The sequence below is a fragment of the Indicator indicator genome, chromosome 10 (assembly GCF_027791375.1).
Source record: "Indicator indicator isolate 239-I01 chromosome 10, UM_Iind_1.1, whole genome shotgun sequence".
NCBI classification, from domain to species: domain Eukaryota; kingdom Metazoa; phylum Chordata; class Aves; order Piciformes; family Indicatoridae; genus Indicator; species Indicator indicator.
The window spans coordinates 35,012,675-35,036,173 of NC_072019.1; the positions used below are offsets into that span (position 1 = coordinate 35,012,675).

General features: G+C 44.3%; 1 protein-coding gene across 1 annotated transcript in view; it reads right to left on the bottom strand.

Annotated features, from left to right (window-relative positions):
* Positions 1 to 1,218: 1,218 nt before the first annotated feature.
* Positions 1,219 to 23,499, bottom strand: part of TUT4 (terminal uridylyl transferase 4) — a 40,584-nt gene continuing 18,303 nt past the window's right edge. The window contains exons 12-29 of the mRNA XM_054384619.1: positions 21,928 to 22,670; positions 21,229 to 21,379; positions 20,612 to 20,698; positions 19,827 to 19,930; positions 19,419 to 19,476; positions 19,222 to 19,325; positions 18,147 to 18,236; positions 16,199 to 16,312; positions 15,026 to 15,103; positions 14,132 to 14,309; positions 13,179 to 13,226; positions 12,999 to 13,081; positions 9,786 to 9,901; positions 7,961 to 8,121; positions 6,960 to 7,057; positions 5,151 to 5,676; positions 2,282 to 2,455; positions 1,219 to 1,310 (exon numbers count right to left, since the gene is read on the bottom strand). Of these exons, the coding sequence (XP_054240594.1) occupies positions 1,219 to 1,310; positions 2,282 to 2,455; positions 5,151 to 5,676; positions 6,960 to 7,057; positions 7,961 to 8,121; positions 9,786 to 9,901; positions 12,999 to 13,081; positions 13,179 to 13,226; positions 14,132 to 14,309; positions 15,026 to 15,103; positions 16,199 to 16,312; positions 18,147 to 18,236; positions 19,222 to 19,325; positions 19,419 to 19,476; positions 19,827 to 19,930; positions 20,612 to 20,698; positions 21,229 to 21,379; positions 21,928 to 22,670 (3,005 nt within the window). The remainder of the gene's footprint in view (positions 1,311 to 2,281; positions 2,456 to 5,150; positions 5,677 to 6,959; positions 7,058 to 7,960; positions 8,122 to 9,785; positions 9,902 to 12,998; positions 13,082 to 13,178; positions 13,227 to 14,131; positions 14,310 to 15,025; positions 15,104 to 16,198; positions 16,313 to 18,146; positions 18,237 to 19,221; positions 19,326 to 19,418; positions 19,477 to 19,826; positions 19,931 to 20,611; positions 20,699 to 21,228; positions 21,380 to 21,927; positions 22,671 to 23,499) is intronic.

Sequence of the window (23,499 nt, forward strand, 5' to 3'; positions counted from 1 at the left end):
ATGATTCTTGAGGTCCCTTCCAACCCTGACCATTCTGTGACTCTATGTACCTTTACAGGCAGGAATTACTCAGTGTATTCACAGACACTAAAGCACTACTTTCGGCATAGTTTGTGGCCTACCTGTGCCTGAGAACAGAACAGGGCACAGTTTTTCTCAGCTCTACCCTCTCTGAATGAAGCTGGCACACAGTAAGTCCCTGTTTTACAAATTAAGAGTAATTAAGCTGTTACGATAGAGTTCTCATCCTAGTAGTTAATGATATAGTGCAGTCATCAGTGAAAGCCCTTGTGCACCAGCCCTTATTCATAGTCATTCCTGAGTACTGCTTCAGGATCAGGAACTGCCAGGTTTCTGCTGAACACTGCATTTACAGCCCAGGTATGCTCACAAGACTGCAACACAAAGTGGCAGTAGCAAATGAACTGATGGAAAGGTCTCTAGCATGGGTTCACTGTACAGCCTGAGTTCTCCAGAGCACAGTGAACCTGTGCAAAGCAGGCTGCACAGAGCAGGTGTGCTCTTCCCTCGAGTGTTTTGCAAGGAAGACACCTGGGGAACAACACAGCTGTACTGATTGTATGACTCACTGCAGCTGCTCCTCTGTTAAGACACCTAAATTACAGCTGCTTTTATTACTCTGGCTTCCTAATTACAGCTGAATGCAAGCATGCATACAAAGAGGGAAGAGGAAAATGATTATGTCCTTTTCTTTTTTTTTTTTTCAGTTTTATTTTTCTTTTAAAAAGGAATGGGTTTTTTTGGCACTACATAGTTCTGTAAAGAATAGAAGTGACAAATTTTTAAACACACGAAATCCCCTTCTAATTTTATTTGTTTTTTTCTTGCCTTTTTTTTTTTGTAGAACAATATATATAAAGTCTGAAGCAACCAAAGTATGAATACAGCTAATAGAAAATAAAGAACTTAATTTTAAAAATTCTCTCTCTTTACAGTTTTATCAAGATAGACCAAAACACAATTCCCCTTAAAAATAGGGTAATAAAATAGATGAAATTTGTATCACTGGGCTTTGTGATACTTGTAAAAACTATACTTCATATCTATGTACAAATGATACAGTTTAAAAACAGTCTTAAATAATCTTGTATCTAAACATGTTGCATTAAGATTTTAAATCAGAACCTGAATCTTTTTTTCCTCCCCCTCCCTCCCTTTCTCCTTCCCTCCCTCCCTCCCCCCTAGCCCCATCCCATTTCACTTTTTCTGCTGAATGTAGCTCAGATTCAAGTGTGGGTGTCCTTGAGCCAGGAGCGAGAAGCGCTGGTTGCTCTGCATCAGTGGGCCAGCTGCAAGCAAAGGGATCACAGTTACGTCAGGACACAGCAGCAGCAGCCCTTGGCTAGAGTCACTGTGGCATTGACTAGACTCTGCACCTAACCCACTCCATGGCACCCTGCAGTGCTACTTCAATCCCCTCTCCAAAACTCCCTCAGCATCTCCAGCATCATTTTGTGCGTTGCTTCAGTTACTTAACAAAGCCATTTCAGGACTTTTCTTTTTAATGTGGGTCTCTTGGAAGCCTTGCTGCAGCCAGCAGATTAGATCTGGAGCAAAGGGTTTGGTGCCAGTATCTCATTTGACACTGGAGGACCCAGCAACATGGGAACTGCAAAGCTTCCAAGTACAATCTGGGCAGAGTTTCTCTCTTAGTGGGGCCAAAGGTCTTTTTTCTACAGCCTCTCCCAATCCTGGCAGATGCTGAACACCATTCACTTCACTAGCATCAGAAAGAGTTGAGGTAAAGTCAGTCCTTTCAAGTACCTGAATAGCTGAACCTGTCCTACCTTTGAGGCTAGCACTGCTTGGACTGCAGACAGGTTGGACTAGATAACCTGCAGAGGCCCACCCTAGCCTGAGTTATTCCATGGTCTGTCTGTAAGTCATCCCACAGGCAAGGTACAAAAGCCAAATACAATGAACCAGGACAAAGTTCAACTTCTTAACATGCTCATGGGCAAATCATCTTAACCTCTACTGAAGCAGAGGTGGCTCTACACTGAGATAGCAGCAGTGAAGGAGAAAGAGCCTGAAGTGCAACAGATTGCAAATTGGCTCAGGTTTCAGATTCTGATTTAATCCCTTCCCTCCCACAAAAATTTTCATCCATCCATAGAGGAAGCCAAAGGGTTGATTCTTGGGTTCATTATGGTTCCAGGGAGCCTAGCAAGTGAAACAATGATTGCTTGGCTTTTAAAGCCCTTGAGACAGTAAAGAGACAGGTTGCACAAGCTGTTGATTCATATACTAGTGCTAGTACCTTGAGGGTAGAAAGGTTTGTTCGGTGGGTAGCTGGCATTTCCCTGCTGCATGTAGTTCTGAGGCATATTGTAAGGCCACGCTCCTCGGAGGAGAGGAAAATGGGTAGGGGTCCCATGGTCCCAAGGGACAGAAGGAGGGTTCATTTTACCAAACTGTCCTTGGAAACCCTGATCTATTTTTCAATTGAAAGGGAAAAGCACATTGCAAGTTGAAATAATTAAACAGTAAGTCACAAATACAATTTACATTGTATATAACAGTCTGCAGGGGGACAATGCAATGAGGCTGATGTGCTACTCGTTTGGTTGGCTTGTTTGTTTGAATACACAGCAACAAAAATTACCACCTACATCATTTCATTTACTCACTGTAACAGAATTTACTGGGGAGGTAGACAGAGGAGGAATCACCATGAAAATCAAGGCCTACAATGCCACTATTCCTATGTCATTCTCATGATGAAAACCACCAGGTCTCAACAGTGTCACTGGTATCTGAGCCTACAGAAACCTTCACTGACAGAGCTGGGACATGAAGGCTATTGTCCTACTGCAAGAAAGGATTCTCAGATGTAGACAGACTTCCACTAGTACCTGCATGCTTAAGAAACTCAGGGTCTAGATCATTGGACCAGCTTAAGATGGAAAACTTTGGAAGTAAGCAGACCAATTGCAAGCTGCTCCACTTACAGAGTCAGTAACACTGCAGTGTCAGGGATGAGAAATCAAGCATCCAAGGAGGCAGGGGGGCACAGGCTGATGCCAAATGCTCTGTTACCGATCTTGTTCCCAATTTTACGAGACACAGCAATGCCTGCTCATTTCAAAACTTGATCCAGGGACACTCAGAACTAACTGAATGAATGTAAGTATCCTGTCAGCTCCCCTTCAAGTTCATCATAACACAAACCTTGCAGACAAAATTCCACTGCATAGCAGTGTCCTGCAGGTTTAGGGAGAGCAGTGACTGTTGCCCACTAAACACAAAGCATGGCTCTGGAGGCTGCATGAAGAAGACACTGAGCTACCACTGATCCTCCTTCTGACCCATTGTCCACTGAAAAGGAAGTGAAGAGGCTTGGAAGAAGGTTATATGAGCCAAGACAAAGTTTCCATGAACTGACTGTTCTCAGATTGTCCCAAGCAAGTAAGAGAGCAGGCTTCAAACCAAACAGCCAGCTCATCTCTACTCTGCCCTACCCAGTGGCCCCACCCTTATGGTACCTAAGCCAAAAAGGAAACAGAGATTATTAAAATACAAAGATGAAAAATAGCAGGACTGGGAACTAGGAAAAAGAGAGTAATGAAAAATGAACATAGATGGAAGTGAAGGAAAGGGGGGAAAAAAATAAAATATGGCTAAGAGCACAAGAAAACTGGGAAACCTTCTTGCTGGCACAACGAGACTGGAAGCAAACAGCAGGTAAAGCAAATGAAAAGAGGCTGAAACTGACTGATTACATGATGAGAAATGGGGCTCATGAAGGGAGAATGGAGCAGAAACTAGGATCTGGGGAGCTTGTCTGAAAGAAGGTAGCTATCAGGGGAAGACGACTTGGATTTCAAGGAGCTGACTGAGGAAAAAGTCAGAGCTGGGATGGACATGGAAAAGGGGTCAGACAAGCCTGAATCAGAAATGCAGAGGTAGGGACAAAGCACACCAAAAGCACAGGAAACACACTGACAGCTGATTTTGTATTCTCTAAAATGCATTCCCCACCAAGCTCTGGAGAGAAAAACATGCATCTCCTGCTCATCAGCATCTGCAGCTGGCTGCTGACTGCCTGACCCAGCACTGCTGGCTCAGCTCCTGCAGCTGCCAACCACCTTATTAGCACAGAGAAAAACTATGCAGGGAAGTCAACATCTCCATCTCCTGAGGACCAACCACATCAGTGTAGTGGATGATGGATGTGCTTCTTAACCACAGGAGAAGTTACACAGAACAGATCAAAAGACCATTTGATCTGAAGATCAGACTCCTCACTCAGGAGCTGCCACAATTTCTGCGGCACAGAGAATTGTAGGGGCTTCAATTACTACGCACTGCATTTCTCAGCCTCAAACACACAAATGGCTTTGGTAGGAGGCAAAGGCTGTTACCCATTTGTCACAGGAAACATCCCTAGTGAGTCCTTTCAGGAGATGGCATTAAAACTATGGAAGTGAAATGTGGCAGGATAAACTATGGGAGAAAAGAATGCATCAGATAATGTTCTACTGCACTAAATGCAAGGAGACAACATTCGACTTGCACAACCACAATTCTGCCACTCTCTAAGTTCCCAGTCTCAGCATTCATCTAACAAGCTACATAACAAACATGGAAAACATCCTTGTAAGCATCTAGAAATGAGCAAAACTAGAAAGGGTAGATTCAGATTGGATGTTAGGAAGAAGTTCTTCACCATGAGGGTGGTGAGACACAGGAACAGGTTGTGCAGGGAGGTGGTAGAAGCCTCATCCTTGGAGGTTTTTAAGGCTGGATGTGGCTCTGAACAACCTGATCTAATGTGAGGTATCCCTGCCCATGGCATGGGGGTTGGAACTAGATGATCCTTGAGGTCCCCTCCAGCCCTAACAATTCTATGATTCACAGGAAGGGGCTTCAGGCACACAACAGCTAGAGCATTGCTCAGTTGAATGCATGATTTCTCATGTGCTGCACACCTGGTAAGGGCAGACATAGGCCAAGCCTGGAGGTTACAATAATCTGACTTGCCTGACCTTTTTCCTACAGTGAAGTTAATGACTTAGCTTCTTAAGCATGGCATTTTTAAACTCAATCAGGGTTGAGCTGGCTGTTCCTGTACCACTTAACATTCGTACACATAGTGAGAGAGCTTTGATAGGACAGAGAAGAGTTACCTGAGTTGCCCACAGTGCCATTGTTCACCAGTGAGTTCGGAGTCACAGGGCTGTGCCAGTGTCCCTCGTGAGAAGTGCTGGGGATTCCCATGGGCCTGGCAGCAGGCTGTGCAAAGATGATACTGGGATCGTTCAAGCTTAAACTGCTCTGGTTATTTGTGGTGCTGCTGCTGCCAGATCTCATAGAAAATGGAACATTTGCAGAATGAGGAGGGTTACCCGGTGCAGAGTGAATCACAGGCCCATGAATAGGCCAAGAGGTGTTGGGAAGCTGAATTTGGTGGTGATGATGCATCTGAAGCAGTCCCAGGTTATGCAAGGTGGAATACTGACCTGGGGGAGATTGGGGAAAGTTAAACAAAGGCAGCTGGACCTGGTGGGGTGGCTGTGCACCCTGCTGTGGCTGCGGCACGTGCTTGGATTGGGACACAGGCTGTGGCTGAGCCTGGGTAATGGAGGCTGGTTGAGAGGAGTTCTGTGGAAACTGCTGAGGTTGTGGAGAGTAAGAGGACTGCTGCGAATCAGACTGGAAGGGAAGAAAAAGGATGCATTAGTTCACTAGCTGTTTAGCAGTAGTTCACTTCAGTAAGCACCCACCACATCAGACTACTCATAAAAAAGGCAAAGCACTCCCCAGCAACACCCCAAGCATTTAAACCAGCACTTGGGCACAGTCAGTGCAGCTCAGCTGACACTGATTTTCACCATACGATAATTTGGTCTGTTAGCCTGGCACACACCCCCATCAGAAACACCACTGTGAGCAAATGTGAAGTCCCAAGCTCTTCACTAGACTCCTCACACATCTGTTTCTGATTTTTAACCAGTCTTCCCCACCCAACTTATTTACAGCCTCAACAGCATGTATACAGTAACAATGGTGGCAGGAAGCCTCTGTTACTGCAACGAGACACTTGTGATCAGTTAAGAAATACTCTACCTAAAGCAGTAAAGTGAACCAAGAGCATCAGCAATCAGCATCCCCTATTACTATGCTTGCTTACTTGCCAGCTTCATTAGCAGGTATGTTTCTCATTAAAATTAATTAATTTCTGCTGTATTCTGTACTCCAACAACATTAAATGCCACCAGCCATATTTGCTCTCCATCACCAAGTTAAACATTTTATCCATATCTCTTGATACTTAAACACGTTCTAAGAGAAACCTACAACCTCCCCCTTGTTCTGTTTGTGTTTCTGGTGTGCTCTGCCAGACTTCTGCCCTGTGGACCCACAGCTGAACTGAAGAGTTCATCTGCGTTCCCTTAAGAGAGGCCTCAGAGCACAGACAATCACAAACCTGAGTCGCCAGCGTGTTAATGAACTATGCTTTACTACCCTTAGTAACTGCAGAACACTGCCAGAGTAATTAAGCACAAGAGTTCACAGGATCATAGATTGTAAGGGGTTGGAAAGGACCTCCGGAGATCGAGTCCAACCCCTCTGCCAGAACAGGTCGCACAGAACACATCCAGATGGGTCTTGAAAGTCTCCAGAGAAGGAGACTCCACAAACTCTCTGGGGAGCCTGTAAGGCTGCAATCACCAAGCCAGTGAAGCTGGCCTTTTGGAGCTGCAAGCTCTCTCACACCAAGCTGACCATGTAGTTTCCATATAGGAAGGCCATCAATGCTCTCCAAAAGTCAGGACACCATAAACCAAAGGTCATTAACTGCAGAGTGCAATGCTGTCATTACCAAGTGCAGAGGCTGTTGAGAAAAACCTGTGCTAGCCTGTTGCTAGCCTGGCCCAAGCCTGTTGGTTTGCTCCAGCTTGCTTACTTCACTGCCACAGCTGCTTGCAACTTACACATTCTGAGGACTGCCTGGTGCGCAAGGGGCGTTCCACCTGCTGCTGGCTCACAGCCACTAGCTGGGAATTGACCATGCTCCGGACCAGCTGGGTGCCTAAGCCAGGAACAAAGATGTTAATCAGCCCCACAAGGGGATGGGTGACAATAACAAACAGAGACCTGGCGTCAGTGACACCTCAGCTCTCATGCGACACAGCAGATCCATCACCTAAACCTCTCCTTTAGGTGGGAAGCTTTCTGTCTGCTGGCACTAAGGGACATCAATAGGTACAGCAGCCAAACCCAGACACAATTTCCAGTAACACAAATCCTCACTTTGCTATGGGAGGGCTACTCGGTGCAAGTTTCTGTGCCACTGCTGTAAGCAGTGCGATTTTAAATAGCAACAATGGAACCTTTTGGGTAAAGAAACAAAAAGTAAGGGACATCAGGTTACAGGAAAGCAGCAAGGTTCTCTCTGGAGTTCATTTATGATGGGCTTGCTCTACCTGTTTAAGTACTGCAGGCACCTAGGGGTTCAATCAGACTTGTCTCTGCTAACAGTAACTTGAAAACTGGCTCTAGCTTCCTAAGGCATCTATTCACTTTTGGAAATATTACTCTGAGACACTGCTTTTGGGGGAAAATATACTTCCTTACCTCTCAAGTGATGGAAGGAGAGCCGACATTTGAGAAACACTCACAAGAGGAAATGCATTCAATTATTGCTACTCCCAAATGCCCCCAGCGTAAGTGGAAGACAAACAGTGCTGTCCCCTGAAGCAGACTACTCTTACTGCTGAGTACACTTCCTTTCTCACCCACGCAAAGACTCTGCTTCAGGAGGCATGAGTCCCCTTGAAGCAAAGCAGCACTTGCCCTTAGAAGCTGTATTTGCAATCACTGAAAAGGTTAGTTACAGCTTTTGGGGAAGATGTTTACCAAGTCTGTAGAGAACCCTAGAGAGAATGGATCTCAGAGCTCTCCAGTGACACTGCCACCACCCACCCTGACGTACCTGCCACGCTGTTGTTTCTCTGCCGGGTTTGTTTGAACTCAGGGCAATCTCTTCTAACATGACCCACGTCCCCACAGATGAAACACCTTTTCTCTCTTGTTTCTCTGTCATCATCTTTCGTGTCTTTTTCATCATCTTTCTCATTCTCTTTTTTCTTTAACCTGAATAATATTTTTTTATTAGCAATATCACAAAAGCGCACACACATACACACACAGAGCAGATCTGTGCATGGCTGTTACACTGGGATGACAGGAAATGGTTACAAAAACAGCTGCTGAGGCAGAACAAATAGCTCAGGAACCCCAGAAAAAACACTTTCAGACTCTGGGCTAGCTAACAACCTGTCTGTGTAACTCTAATGAACATGGAAGCTCCCCAGAACTGTCCAGAGGCTATCTGATTGTATTAGTCAAGGACTGTACCTGCATTTCAGGACTGTACCTGCATTAACTGGCTTAGCCTGCCAGTTAATTTGGAATTAGTTCTAGGGAGCAATCCCACTGAGTCAGAACACTGTTGTAGACATAAGCTCCACCTGCCTGCAGACAGTGTATGTCTCTGCAAGAGTACATCAGCATCTTGAGCCTGCACAAGACATGAAAGAAAGCTCCAAGCTTCTTTCAAACACTCAGTACCAATAAAACAGAGAGAAAAGGTAGTGATCAGGAACCAAGACAAGAAATAGAGCTCTTTCTCCATGTGCTACCTTAGGACTGTTAAACAGCAATGCTATTTTGTGAGCTGTACTTATAGTTTGGGAGAGATTCTGTGGGGCTGTGCTGTTGTAGCAGCTGCTGTGAAAAGCAGACCACAACTACTTCTCCTGAGGCACGTAGGGAAAGGTGATGCAATTCCACGTGCTAGTGCTTGTGAGGAGCATTTTATGTGAGGCTGAAGGAAATAGTCATCTGTGACCTTAGGGTTCTACTGCAGTTTCATGTATCTTGAACTCTGCTGACTGACCAAAAGGCTGCAAGTAAGGACTCAGCAGCAAGAAAGAAAAAAGAATCTTTTAAAGAATCATGGAGCACACAACTGAACACAAGGAGTAAATTAAAAAAAAACAGACTCGAACCTGAATTCTAAGGGCTTTAACCAGGCAACCTACATTGAAGGGGTCACTAAAGATCCAAAGAAGTAAAAATGTGACGAGTGCCTCTCCGTCAGTTCCTGCTGAACTCTATTTGGAGACACTGACCTGCACTCACTAGGGCCTCCTCTGGCTGGGGTACTGGAGTCAAAACTTTTCAACTGCAATTCATGTGCAAGTGCAGGGTCAGCAGGTGCCTGGCACTAGTCTGAGTTACAGAACCACACCCCAGCCATGCATGTTTCAGCTGCTCCTGGATGTTAGAAATGAGCGCTTGCCTGCCTGGAGCAGGCACAGGCCCAGGTCTGCAGAACCACTCCTATTCAACACTCTCCTCTGAACATGACCACTACAGGAAAGCTACTTCTAATACATTACAAACTGTGCAGGTCAGGTCTCCATCTGAGTGTTTACACTATAAAAACACAACTTAGTGACCTGAATCTTAAGTTAAGCTGTAAGTACAGATAGAACACGAAGCAAAAGTATTAACATACAACAGACTGCTGATTTTACTCTGTGTGTGCTTCCATAAACATGCTTAACATTTAAAGAGATGACCAGAAATAGTCCTAAGAAAAGCAAAAATAGGATGAGAAGCTGAGGATGAGATATGAAGCCTTGACTTTCTCTGCAATGCAACACATTCTTAATTTCCACCAGAATTTCAAATACCCAAATCTCTCCTGATTTAATCCCGAAGGTCTGATGCCAGCTTCGTGTAACCCTTACCTCCTCCTCTTTGGGCAGTCTTTCATATAGTGACCAATTTTGCCACAGACACGACAACATCTGTCATTGGGTGCCAATTCCCCATCTGTCAGCACTTTTGAGTCAAAGAAGTATTCCTGTCAAAAGACAGCAGAGAGATACAACACATAAACCACCCACCATAGACAGCTTTCACCTCCCGAGGTTTCACTGCTGCTCAGAACACACCCAGTCCTTTCCTACCTGTAAATGATGGCAGCTTCTGCAGAGATGTGGAGCAGTTGGGGCTAAAAAGGGCTATTTAGTCTTAGGGCCAGAGGCTGAAATTGTAGAATTTGCAGCTCTAGCCTGCTCTCTACCTTCTGCTGCCCCAAGGCTCTTCGGAGGTGTGGCAATTTTAGGCTGTGCCTAGGAAAATTTTCCACAGATTGAGTAGGAAAGTGGTAGAATGGAAATAAATTACCATTGGATGCAAAAGGAAAATAATGATGAAGTCTAAAAAATCCCATTGGTCTGATTACTAACATAAAGTTAGTTGTATAAACTAACTCTTTTCTCTTTTCAACTTCTTCACTCTAGCAGACACTGGCTGGTAGCTTTTGCTTGGCTGTTGCTGACCTTGGCTGTGTTCTTGTTGTGTCTAAGTACTAACAGCTACTCTCTGCTCTTCTCCCTCTTTTACCTTGTACAGGGGGGAAGGGAGGCAAGGAGAGGAGAAGCTGTTAGTAGCCCCCCTGGTTTGTCTAGGGTGGTTCTTGTGTTGTTTAGAAATTGTAAATCCATGTATATGTTGTATATTTTGTACAGATTCATTGCATTTCATATTTCTAGATTTTAGTGTGCTTGTACATAGAGCTTCATTTGCTTTCCAACTGAACTAGTCTGGCAATTTTATTTTGGGGTTAATTTCAACCCATCACAACAGGACAGTTCCCTGCATATGATCTTTGCTGGCAACTGAGTCACTGCTTGTATGCTTTCTGAAGCAGCCTCTGTCCCTTCCTAAATGCCATGACTATATCCCTCTAGGCAGCACAAAGCTCAAGTGGGAAACAGATGGAGTCATCTGCACACTGTCCTCTGTCATTCCCTTTCCCTGGACTTTGCTCAGGACAGCTGCAGTTCTGATGTCAGCCACCACAGAGGCTGCAGTTCACAGCCCCTGAGCAACACAGACATGATGAAAACACTCTCTTGCTGGGGAGACTGAAACAGAGATACAGACAGAATGTACAGAGTCCCAGTGCAGACAGTGCTACCATTTCTTCTCTGTACCACTAAGCTGCCACACAGGGCACTGGCTTTGGAAGGAGACTGAGGCTTTGTCTTTGTTGGGCACTTTGGAGAAAGCAAATGCTCAGCAATGCCACTGGCATTATTCCCTTCAGGAGAGGCAGCCCCTTTGCATGCAAGGGCTGCTATCTGTGGGTAAAACGTTCAGTGGAAACCTGAGGAGAGGCAGACCATCACGACTGACCACAGCTACACACACAGTGTGTGCTTCTCACAAGCACCACAGCCTTCTGTTGAGCATGGATGCAAACAACTGAGAAAAACCTGACTAGCAATGCTGTTTATTCCACAGGCTCAGGTATTTGTCAGTTGCAGACAGCTGCACTCACACTGTAATTCATATTACTAGTTGTGTCACAGGAGCACTCAAAAGCCCTGTTTCACTAGGCACAGCACAAAACAACACAGCCCCTGCATCAAAGAACTTCTTTTTTTCCTGAGTTTGTATTAACACAGATAAAGAAAGCTAATGGAAAAGAGAAGACAGAGAAGGATGAAAGGAAACAAAAGCTTTCAAAAGATTTTTTTATATCCCTTAGAAACAAACCTGGCTGAAAGCCATCCATGTAAACATGAGGGGAAAATTTTTCTCTGTGAGGGTGACAGAACACTGGAGCAGGCTGCCCAAGGGGGTTGTGAAGTCTCCCTCTCTGGAGATATTCAAAACCTGCCTGGACACCTTCCTGTGTGATCTCCTCTAGGTGATCATGCTCTGGAAGGGGGATTGGACTGGATGATCTCTTGAGGTCCCTTCCAACCCCCAATATCCTGTGATTCTGTGAACGGCCCTCTGAACTGTCATAGAAAACCTTTCTAAGTAGATGTTAAAAGTATCAATTCATAGAATCATAGAATGGTCCAGACCAGAAGGGACCTCCAAAGGTCATCCAGTCCAACCTCCCTGCAGTCAGCAGGAACATCCCCAACTAGATCAGGCTGCCCAGGGCCTCATTAAGCCTCACCTTGAATATCTCCAAGGAAGGAGCCTCAACCACCTCCCTGGGCAACCTCTTCCAGTGTTCCACCACCCCCACTGTCAAGAACTTCTTCCTGACATCCAATCTAAATCTGCTCTTCTCTAGTTTGAAGCCATTGTCCCTCGTCCTGTCCCTGCAGGCCTTTGCAAACAGTCTCTCTCCAGCCTTCCTGTAGCCCCCTTCAGGTCCTGCAGGCTGCTATTAGGTCTCCCTGGAGCCTTCTCTTCTCCAGGCTGAACACCCCCAGCTCCCTCAGCCTGGCCTTGTAGCAGAGGTGCTCCAATTCCCTGATCATTTTCGTGGCCTTCTGTGGACCCTCTCCATCAGGTCCATGTCCTTCCTATATATTCCACAAGACTTACCAGCACACAGAAACACAACCAGTTTTCTGTTAACTGGAGCTTGTAGCACCCAGGATACTTTCTCTAGTATGATGTTGCATGAACACACTCCTGACCCTTTATCACCATGCAACTTAGGAAGCCCAGCTTACTAAAAATCCCTATGTTTACCACCACCCTTTCTCTTCCTTAAGCAGCAATCCTTCCTTTCTCCCCTGCTGGAAACACAAGGAGAATGAAACAGCTCTTGAGTTTGTTTTCTTTGGCTGCATGAATAGCTAGTAAAGGCCCTAAAGCTTTTGCTAGGGTTTATAGCCAATTCTGCAGTTTTCTGCAAGATTTATTGTCACACAATGAAGTTTTATAAAAGAACCCCAAAGCCAAAACAAAGTCATTTTCCCCAAACCTGCCAAAAATAACCTTCACCCATTGTCAAGGGTCAGGGCTGGGCCAACCTCTGCCTCTGTGGAGTTTATATTGCCAGAGTTTACCCCCAAGCTGTCCATCAGATGCAGTGATGTGCAGTTCCATGCATGGTGCATACCAAACTGACAGACACATTGAAGATATTTGCTTTGGATGCATTGGTTCAGTGGACAAAGTAAAAAACTACGAACACTTACAGCTTCTCTTCCAACAGCTGGGTAGAAAGGGGTACCGAATAATTTTCTCCCGTTGATAAATGCCTTCATGATGAAATTGGTCACTATTGAAGAAAGACAAAGTTATTGGAAAACATCAGAAAAGCTGCAGCACTCTAGAAATTAGTGGCCATTAATTATTAGCAGGCATTAATAGCTTACTTTTCCTAGAGACTCCAGCACCGAGATTATGATTCAAGTCAAAAGGATCTGTATAAAGAAGGGAGAAAAACAACTCAGAATTGGAAAAAATATGATGCAACCTTTTTTTTTTTTTTAAGACAGAGAACTAATTTTTCAGTGCACTCACAGAGCAGATGGTAAGAAAGTAATCACAGGATCTAGTGCAGGTCACACAGGAACACATCCAGACAGGGCTTGAAAGTCTCCAGAGAAGGAGACTCCACAACCTCTCTGGGAAGCCTGTTCCAGTCCTCTGGGACCCTCACAGTGAAGAAGTTCCTCCTCATACTGAGGTGGAACCTCCTGTGCTGGAGTTTCCACTCATTGCCCCTTGTCCTATCCCAGGGTGCAACTGAGAAGAGCCTGTCCCCTCCCTCTTGATGCTCAGCCCTCAGGTATTTATAAACATTGATTAAATCCCCTCTCAGTCTTCTCCTCTCCAGACTAAACAGCCCCAGGGCTCTCAGCCTCTCCTCATCAGGCAGTGCTCCAGTCCCTTCAGCATCCTTGTAGCCCTCCCTTGGACTCTCTCCAACAGATCCCTGTCCCTCTTGAACTGGGGATCCCAGAACTGGATTCAATATTCCAGGTGAGGTCTCACCAGGGCAGAGTAGAGGGGGAGGAGAACCTCCCTGGATCTGCTGGACACACTCCTCTTAATGCACCCCAGGATCCCATTGGCCTTCTTGGCCACAAGGGCACAATGCAGAATGTTCTGAATGTACACAACTAACCATAACAAACTGAGAGCAGCATCCTGCTGGACACTGAAAGGGCTGCAGCATCATCTCATTTGGTAAGCTGTAGCCTTACAAAACACACTTGTCTTTTAAGCACTGATGGTATTTTCCTCACATAAGGCTCCTGTGCAGAAGGAGAACAGATGCTGCAGCTGTCCCTCCCCACTGGAGCCAGCCTCACTAGGTGAGTACCTTCAATAGCAATACACTTGGACGTCCATTGTTTCTCGAACGTTGTCAGCAGCTTCTTCTGCCGGATGCTGATCACATACTCCTTGAAGTCAAACTCCTCAGTGTAGAAGCGCAGCAGCCCCAGCCACAGCTCCCCCAGGGACTCAGTGTTCTTCCCAAGAGAGGGCAGGCGCTTCTTCTGCATGCAATTGAAGACACATTTATTGAGCTACACTTGCTTCTCCTCCTCAACTCTCTCTCTCCGAGTTTGTCTGCCACCGACAGTTTCATCTGGTTCAAGTTAAATCTCTACAGTTACCTCTACACTACCTCAGTCCTGGGCTGTTTATTATTTCTTTTTGCTTTGTGTTTTTTAGAAATCATTTACAATAAACCAAAAAAACAAAAATCCCAGAAACTTATTCCAGCAAAACAGGACTGGTTAAGAAAGATGTAATAATATAGCTAAGGAAGTTCAGAATCATAGAATGGTCTGGGCCAAAGGTCTGACCTCCCTGCAGTCAGCAGGGACATCCCCAACTAGATCAGGCTGCCCAGGGCCTCATTGAGCCTCACCTTGAATATCTCCAGGGAAGGAGCCCCAACCACCTCCCTGGGCAACCTCTTCCAGTGATCCACCACCCTCAGAGTAAAGAACTTGCTCATAACATCCAATCTAAATCTGCTCCTCTCCAGTTTGAAGCCATTGACCCTTGCCCTGTTACTGCAGGCCTTTGTAAACAGTCTCTCTCCATCCTTCTTGTAGGCCCCTTCAGGTACTGGCAGGCTGCTATTAGGTCTCCCTGAAGCCTCTTCCAGTTTATTCCTTTATGTATTACACTGTTAGAAACAGATGACTTTCCAATCAAAACAATCTTGTATGTTTTAGTGACTCTTCTGGATTTAGAATATTACCAATTCTTCCATGTCATCAAAGAAGAAGGCATTCCATCCATCCACCATTCTTTGTGGAATTTGTTTTCCATCAAATATCTGCCAAAATAAAGGGACAGAGTTACAACTCTAATTCAAAGCCACTATAAAAGCCTTGCTGGTAAGAAACAATAGCAAACCAGAAATCTTTTCCACTTTAACAATTACTTGTTATAGGTGCAGAAGATCCAATTGCTAAAAAGTCTGAAAGTAATTCTGCATTACTGCTAAACCCAACCATCGGAGAGAGGTTATTTTATTTTGACTTGTTCTTTGCAACTAAGCAAACACAACTGAATTACCTCATCAGGATTCCAGCATCCCTCCTGCCCACAAACTCTCTAAGGAGACTTTATACCACTCTTATTACATTTTGACTTTAGCTAAGCCAAGGGGAAATTCCACTGTTATTTAAATGCACTCTCAAGGTAACAATAAACTAACACCCCCCAACCACTACTGAAGTATCAGCAAGAAAGTCTGAGTCTCAGCTGCAGTGCTTAAGCCAATTTTCCTCTTGCAGACAAAAAAAAGCAAAAAAAGTCAGGAAGGAACAGATTTAGAAGTGCTTGGAAGAGGGAGGTAGCTGACTAATTAGAGTCTCCCCACCCATGCGACAGAGGTACAGAATGTTATTTTCTTAGTAAAGTTTCCTGGCACATGTGAGATAGTGTATTTATAGTTGTACCAAAGAATTACTTAGCATTTTTATTTCCCCTTAATGAAATCATAAAATAAACTTCTTATCTTACAGATAAGGTGTTGAGCAATAAATAAGGCTTCTGACAGTCACTGATGGCAGAGCTGGACTCGCATCTCAAGATCGTATGGCACAGCGTCATAATTACAATTCCCTTCTCTCCATACCACCTGCCAACTTTTTTCTATCCTATTCTGCATATAAATACCATCCTAAGACCAAAAAAAATCCCAAAGTAAATTAACAGCAGAACTTAGGTTTAATAGATTTCCCATTTTGCTCTAATTTTCTTGGCAGGTTTTTACTCACTAAACCAAAGCAGGAGGCGGGAAGCTACTAATGCAAAAGGGCCTCACACTTCATTCATTCCCCTGATCCTAAAGGCCCTGACTTCTTGTATCTGGCTGGAAGGAACAGTGCATCTATTTTCCCAGCTACTTTTTCTGAAAGCCTACCTCCTGCAGGACTGGAATAACTGGTGGATTCCTCTGCTGTAGGAAGTACAAAACCATAAGAATATAGGCGTACGAAGACAGGCTGCCACGGGACGCATCTCCAATATCGCAGCGCTGGCAAACACATGGGAAACAGAACACTGAGCTTAGGTTTCAGTAGTCAAGACTAACAGTGATGGCAGACAGCAAGCAGAATCCCCACCAGGAACAGAAAACACTTTCATTTCAGAACTAAGAATCGGCCTGAAAAACAAATGTCCTTAGAGACAGGTGCCATCCGGCAAACCCACAGTGTAACTCAACTAACAGAAAAACAGAAGAGCTTGTCATAGCCAAAATGTTACTTTTTAGTTTGTTATGTGCCAAATTAAAGAAAAAAAATAAATAAAAATTTTAAAAAAGGGAGGGGGGGCAAATCAAAAGTCCCAACACAAAAATCCCACCAAACCTTCAGGTCTGATATCCAACAGTGTAAAAATGAATATTCCTAAACTCATGTCACTTGAGCTGTTTCTGTCATTCTTTCTTGCTCTGGTTCCCCACCACTTTGTGAATAATTACTGGGCAAGTACTGCCATGGTGCACTTGCACCTTAGGCAGTCTGCTAGCAAATGCACACAGGAGCCAAGCCTGCACAGCACAGCATAATGCAAATCTCAGTGCATTACCTTACTGTGCTTGAAAACCTTATTCTAGTATAACCTTTCTGCTGCACCTGCCTCTAACTACCCTTTGTGTCATAACAAACAACACGTTTTTAACCTCCTAAGTCTGGAAAAAAACAGGGATCCACAAATTCCCATTAGCAGCAGAGGTGACAGCTGTTCCTGGGTTTTTCTGCCAACGTACACAGAGGAGGAGGCATTTTGCTTAAACACAGAGTATTTGTATAGCTATGAAGTCACCTGCAACCATACAGAGGCAGGAGACTGTGTCACACAACTTGGAAAATTGCTCTTTGCAGTAAGTTTTCTAGAATGTACACAATTATACACTGTAGGCTGTATATAACCCTACCACAAGAGAGTACTGCCTATCTCATTATATATTACATTACACTAATATACTCTTGTACACAGCACTACCAAAAAAGACGAGCAGAGGAGCAAGATTCATTATTATGGACACAAGGCATTTTTCATCTTGCCACCGAAGAGACATCACCAAAACAAAAGTCTTAGTGGAAGTATAATGGACATGTCCATTCCATTCTGGAACACAGGTATTTCATTCAACCTGATGCATTTTATTACACTCTCTATAACCCATTTTCTATTTGCCCTGTCTCACTAAGCTGTTTGGGGGAGGATATTTGTCAGTGCAGCTTGAATAAAAAGAAAGCTCATGTTTGAGTTAGCAAGGGCTGTTTAGTAGGACTCTTCATTAGAGTATCATAAGGAAAAAAAGATGCAGGAGATTCTGAATTCGTTATTTCCAAACCCTTAATGACAAGTGCATGTCCTGGGCATACCAAGCCCAGGCACTTAGGCACTCATTCATCACAGCCCATACCTGCTCCCAATTTAAGAGCAAGCAGAACAAGGCAACTCAGCCAGAAGAAAGCTACAATAACCTCTGGGCTGGTCCTAGATATGGAAACTTGGAAATCCCATGCACAACCACATGGTCCTCTCTCTTAACGGTTACCAATTTTCCAAGGTTTTTTGTCTGGGAGGAGTTTCTTACATTTAAAAAAAAAAAAAAACCAAAAAAAACCCAAAAAACCCACAAAAGTTTTCCTTCCATCAGCTTCCTCTTCGGCAAAAGTTTTGAACAGGTAGCAGAAGTTACCAGAACTTGATTCTGACACACACAAGCAGGTGCAACACAGTCAGCTTAAGAAAGTGCACTTCCTGTTAAGAGCATTCTACTATCTCCTTCCCAGTTGCTATTAGAAGTAAACCCAGAGGCTATGCAAACAAGAACAAGAACCTTCTTTTCACATTACCTTTGCAAAAACTTTCATTGTGTAGCCCAAATACTGCACTCTAGGATCAATAGCTGCATATGTAGCCAGCATTCTTGTGTTATGCTGTGCCTGGGAAAAGGCAAAATAAAAAAAAAAAATCTCAACTAAAAAACCAAACAGATGTTTCCAGGTAATTTAAGTTCATTACAGTATAGTCTGCAGTTCAAGTACAAAAGATGCATAATATAATACAAGGACAAAAAAAAACCCCAAAATCATAGCAATATTCCATCAGTATCTGAAGGGGGCCTCCAAGAAAGCTGGGCAGGGACTTTTTAGGGTGTCAGGTAGTGATAGGACTAGGGGGATGGATCCAAGTTAGAGGAGGGGATATTTAGATTACACCTTAGGAACAAGTTCTTCACCATAAGGTTGGTGAGACACTGGAACATGTTGCCCAGGCAGGTGGTAGAAGCATCATCCATGGAGGTTTTTAAGGCCAGGCTGGATGTGGCTCTGAGCAACCCAATCTAGTGTGAGGTGTCCCTGGCCATGGCAGGGGGGCTGGAACTGGATGATCCTTGAGGTTCCCTCCAATCCTGACAATTCTGTGAAATTCCACACAGTGTATCTTCTTTGCAAGTGAATGTGAGGCCATTACACTAGAAATGGTAAAATTCCACTGTGCTAGATGTAAGCTGGGATGAGCTGTATGGCTGATGATGGCAGAAAGGCCCCAGTGAGTGCAGCACTACCAGCTCTGTAGGAGCACAGAAATGCTTGGTGTGCCATGCTACTCCTCTGCCATTAGGCTACAGTCACTTGGGTTGGGTTGGCAGAAAGGTCCCAGTGAGTGCAGCACTAACAGCTTTGCAGGGGCATGCACAGAAATGCTTGGTGTGCCATGCTGCTCCTCTGCCATCAGACTACAGTCACTTGGGTTGGACTGTGTGTGTGGGCCACTGAATTTAAATAATGTAAAAACTCAAACCAAACACACACCAGCATTTTAATTTTGGTTTCAAAATTGTTCCCTCAAACAAATGTTTGAGTGAGTTACACTGAATTAAAATGCTTTCTTTGAACAGAAACCCAAACCCAGGCAGATGCTTACCAGTGTATTGTATAAACTGATGTCCCCTTCCAAGCCACTCCGTCTGTGCTCAAATTTCACGATAGGCACTTTGGCTGTGGTTATAGGCAAGATGTTTCTCAAACCTGGGGAAGTTACACTTTAGTACGTAAAATATTTCCATTAACTACCTAGACAGTAAATGCAAATACAAACAAAGTAATACTTTAAACACCTACCTGGATGCTTCTTAAGAACTTTTGCCAAGCCTTCTATTATTTCTTTACAATTTAATTTCTAGGAAGAACAAATATCACAGCTTCAGATGTTCAAATATGGATTCTGTCCCAACCAGCACATTTACTACAAAACATGTATTTACTATGAAACCTGTATTTACTATCAAGCATGTATTTCACTAAGGAAAAGTAGTAAGCAGTAAGCCAGCACATAACTCATACTCTACATGAACATCTACAGTGCACGAGGTGTGTGTCTACAGGGCATTAAAACAGGCTTAGCTTGCTTCAGCTCTACAGACTGCAACAAGCCAATGTGGTACTAGCAAAATCCTACTTAACTGAACTAAACCACTTCAAGACTTCTCAAATTCAAACCAGTAATGTTACCAGTTTCAAAACTCTTACCTCTGCATTTTCGTGGCCTTCCAACGTCATGCAGATATCTAGATCACTGTCCCGAAATCCAAACCCATTCTTTGAAGAACCAAACAAGCAAAGTCTGGCTTTGTCTGATGGAAAGAGCAGACCAAAACACGTAAGTACTTTTGCAGCTGAATGGTTAAGTGTTTCCTACGGGATACTGCCTAACCAGAACGTGTAGATGCCCATCAGAAGTGAGCTTGAAGAGAGCACATCCACAGCTGGTGACCTGGGGTTGGCACTGTTTTGTAACACCTACGAAAAGAATCACTTTCCAACTCTACCTGGACTCCCCTCACTGTAGTAGGATACTAAAAGCAGATAACCAGCTCAGTAAGATTTCTGAGGTACTTCAACACTGGTGATGAGGCAAAAAGAGCACTTGGCCCACAAGCCAGGTAACAGTAAAGCAAACTGGCAAGGGCTCTTTTTGTCCTGACTACAACAGTCCTGTATCTGCATGACTCTCTTGAAGCTCTTCCTCCACTCCAGGGACATTTCCATGGAACAGCACTGAGGAATGTTCCCGTTAGAAGGCTACAAGATAGCTTTACATACATACATAGAAGGGAAAGAGATACCACTGCTTTAAGCAAGGAAAATGAGCAATTATGAGACAATTATGTCCCTGCTTACTGCAGAGGGGTTGGACAAAATGACCTTGAAAGGTCTCTTCCAACCCAATGCATTCCTTGATTCTGTGATCTTCATAGTGTGGCCAGCAGGAATGAAGAAGGCACTACCAAGAGTCACTACCCACTGGCACCTACCATTATACTCCTTGCGAATAAATCTTTCCAGACTTGCCAGAATTTGCTCTCTGTTTTGTTGCTCAGATAAAGGAGGGGATAATTCATCTGAAAACAAGTTAAAACACAGTCAGATCAGGTCCAACTACCTCAAAAATCTTTTCCAGTTAAGCCCAAGTATTGGATACCTTTTTGTTACATTTACTTTCTTTTAATGCAAGTTTTAATTCTTTCTGATATTAATAGAGTCGCCAGGATTTAATTTCAGGTGTCTGGTTCCTTTGTACTTAACTCCAGCACAGGAGTGGCTTGGCAGGCACCTGGCATCCAGCCAAGGTTAACTCACCATAGCACCAAAATAAGAGCCTAATTTCTGGAAACAGGAGTAACTTTTTACAAGCTCAGGGAGCAATCCTGTGTAGTATTAGCTTCTTAAATGGCTACAAGAACTTGATATTACAACCATAGACTACATGAGAATTAAGATTAAAATGGTAGCCTTGGGTACATGGCAGACTTCACTGAATTTCCCAGCGTGGGCAATGCAACCCTGGAGTTGGTTTTTTTGTGGTGGTGTTTTTTTTTTCCCCCAGATCAGAGTTTACAGTGGAATACAAACAAACACTTTCCCAGCTTACCAAAACATCTTTTGCAGACTATATCAAGGATCTCCCGGAATCTGTCTGTCATTGGTGGTAGTGGTTTTAGATCAATTTTCTTGAAATCCTCTGGGCAGTCATTTTTGGAATGTCCATCCCTTTTGCAGATGCTGCATACTATAGTTGGTGGCTTGAGGGGCAGAGGGGAGTGCACAAATGTCATTTTACTTTTAAGGTATTTCAACAGACCTAACATTTCCATCTGAGTCATGCAACCAAGCATGTATAACCCCTGAAAAGTAACAGAGTCTCAACAAAGAACAGAAGAACAGGCTGCATTTTGTTGTACCAGCAACTGGAAATTCTACAAGAAAGCAGGAGGAAGGGGCAAAAAAACCCACCTAAACCACTGGAAAAATAAAACCCAGGTTGTGGGGGGCTTTTCTTAGGAAATTAGAACACTTTGAATAAGATGAGAGCAATAGAGTCTGAATGCAGAGAGGTCCAAATGCAGAGAGGCCCAAATGCAGAGAGGCCCAAATGCACAGAGGCCCAACAGCACAGAGGTTCAGTGTTTTGCATTCCTGAAACCCAGCTACTCTGGAAAGGCTACAGAGTACCACACCTAAGAGAAACTGTAACAGTCACCAGGAGAACCCCACCATCCATCCACCCTTAGCTGTAGTGACTCAGAAGTAACAGCCCACTGACATACAACTGTCACTTGCACACACTTACCTTTCCTGAAGTCAAAATAAACTTATCAAACACATAATGCATTTCTTCTGTAGAGAGTCTGCCTTCATCTTTGAGCTCATGAGCTTCCAGCAGTGCTTTGCAGTGGGGCGAGGTAGCTGGTGTGCCAGTGCACTGACTCTTCTGAGAGGACTGCGTTCCCAAACCCTGGCTGCTTTCAGCATCAGGAAGTTCGTTGCTGGGACGCGTGTCATAGGGCCGATGTTCACTGCAGTGACAGCAGGGGCTTAGCTCGCTTTCACTCACACAAACTGAAATTTCTCCGTCATCCCTCTCTGTAAGTGATTCCTGCTTCAGTTCACAGCATTCCTTAGGAAGGAGGGATACAGCTTCATCTTTGTCTTCATCGTAGCTAGAGTCCAGTGTCGACAGCAGCAGAGAGTCCGTGTCCTTGGGAGTACATCTTTTGGCTGCAGCTTCTACCATCTCATTACATTCAAGTTCGTTCTCTGGTGTCTTACATCCACTTCCTATATTGTGTTTATCCTCAACTTTTTCCCCTTGTGGAAGGCAGCAGTTGGCTACAGACTCTTCAGACCTCGTGGATTTCTTATTGTTCATTTTCCCTTTTTCCTTTTTCTTTGTATCTGGCTTGGATTTAATCCCATCTTTGCTTTGTGGACAGGCAAAATATTTATACGCCGTCCTAAAGCGCTCCAGGATGTACTCAAACACCATCTGGCTGTTGAGGCTCCGTGCAACATTCCTCTTTAGTGCAAAAGGGTCTAGAAGAGAAACAACCCTGTCATCAGAAGTCTTTCATTTCTACATTTCACCCAAGCAACTGAAATGCCTAAGTTATGATACTGCAGCTAGAGAGAGATTCTTTAATACAACCCAGAGTTGGATTTGGATACCCTTAGAGAACACAGGGCCCATGAGGTCTTTTGGACTCCTTCCACAGCAAACACAGCACACATGTGGCTAAGAATGGCTGGCAACCATAAAACCATTCTACATAGTGTTGTTTAAAAAGCAACTCACAGCTACACTGACCATTATTACAAGTTCTTTTTCTCTTGAAATACTCCTGTTAGGGGCATCCTGTTAGAGGAGGCCTAACAGCAGCTTTCCAGTACCTGAAGGGGGCCTACAGGAAGGAGAGAGACTGTTTACAAAGGCCTCCAGTGACAGGACGAGGGGCAATGGCTTCAAGACAGAAAAGAGCAGATTTAGATTAGATGTCAACAACAGGTTCTTTACTATGAGAGTAGGTAGAACACTGGAACAGGTTGCCCAGGGAGGTGGTTGGGGCCCCATCCCTGAAGATATTCAAAGAGGAGCTTGACAGGGCTCTGGGCAACCTTAACTAGTTGAGGATGCCCCTGCTTGCTGCAGAGTGGGTTGGACTAGATGACCTTTGGAGGTCCCTTCCAACCCAGACCATTCTATGATTATGTGGTGGCCAACTTCTAAACCTGAAAGCAAAGGCCAAAGAAAGGTGGGCCTGCCTGAAGTCTTTTCCCTCCTCACTGAGGAAGGATTCGCACTTCCCTGAAGACATTAACTTCTCTAAGAGCAACAGTAATGCTGTAAGGATTATATGAACCAGTC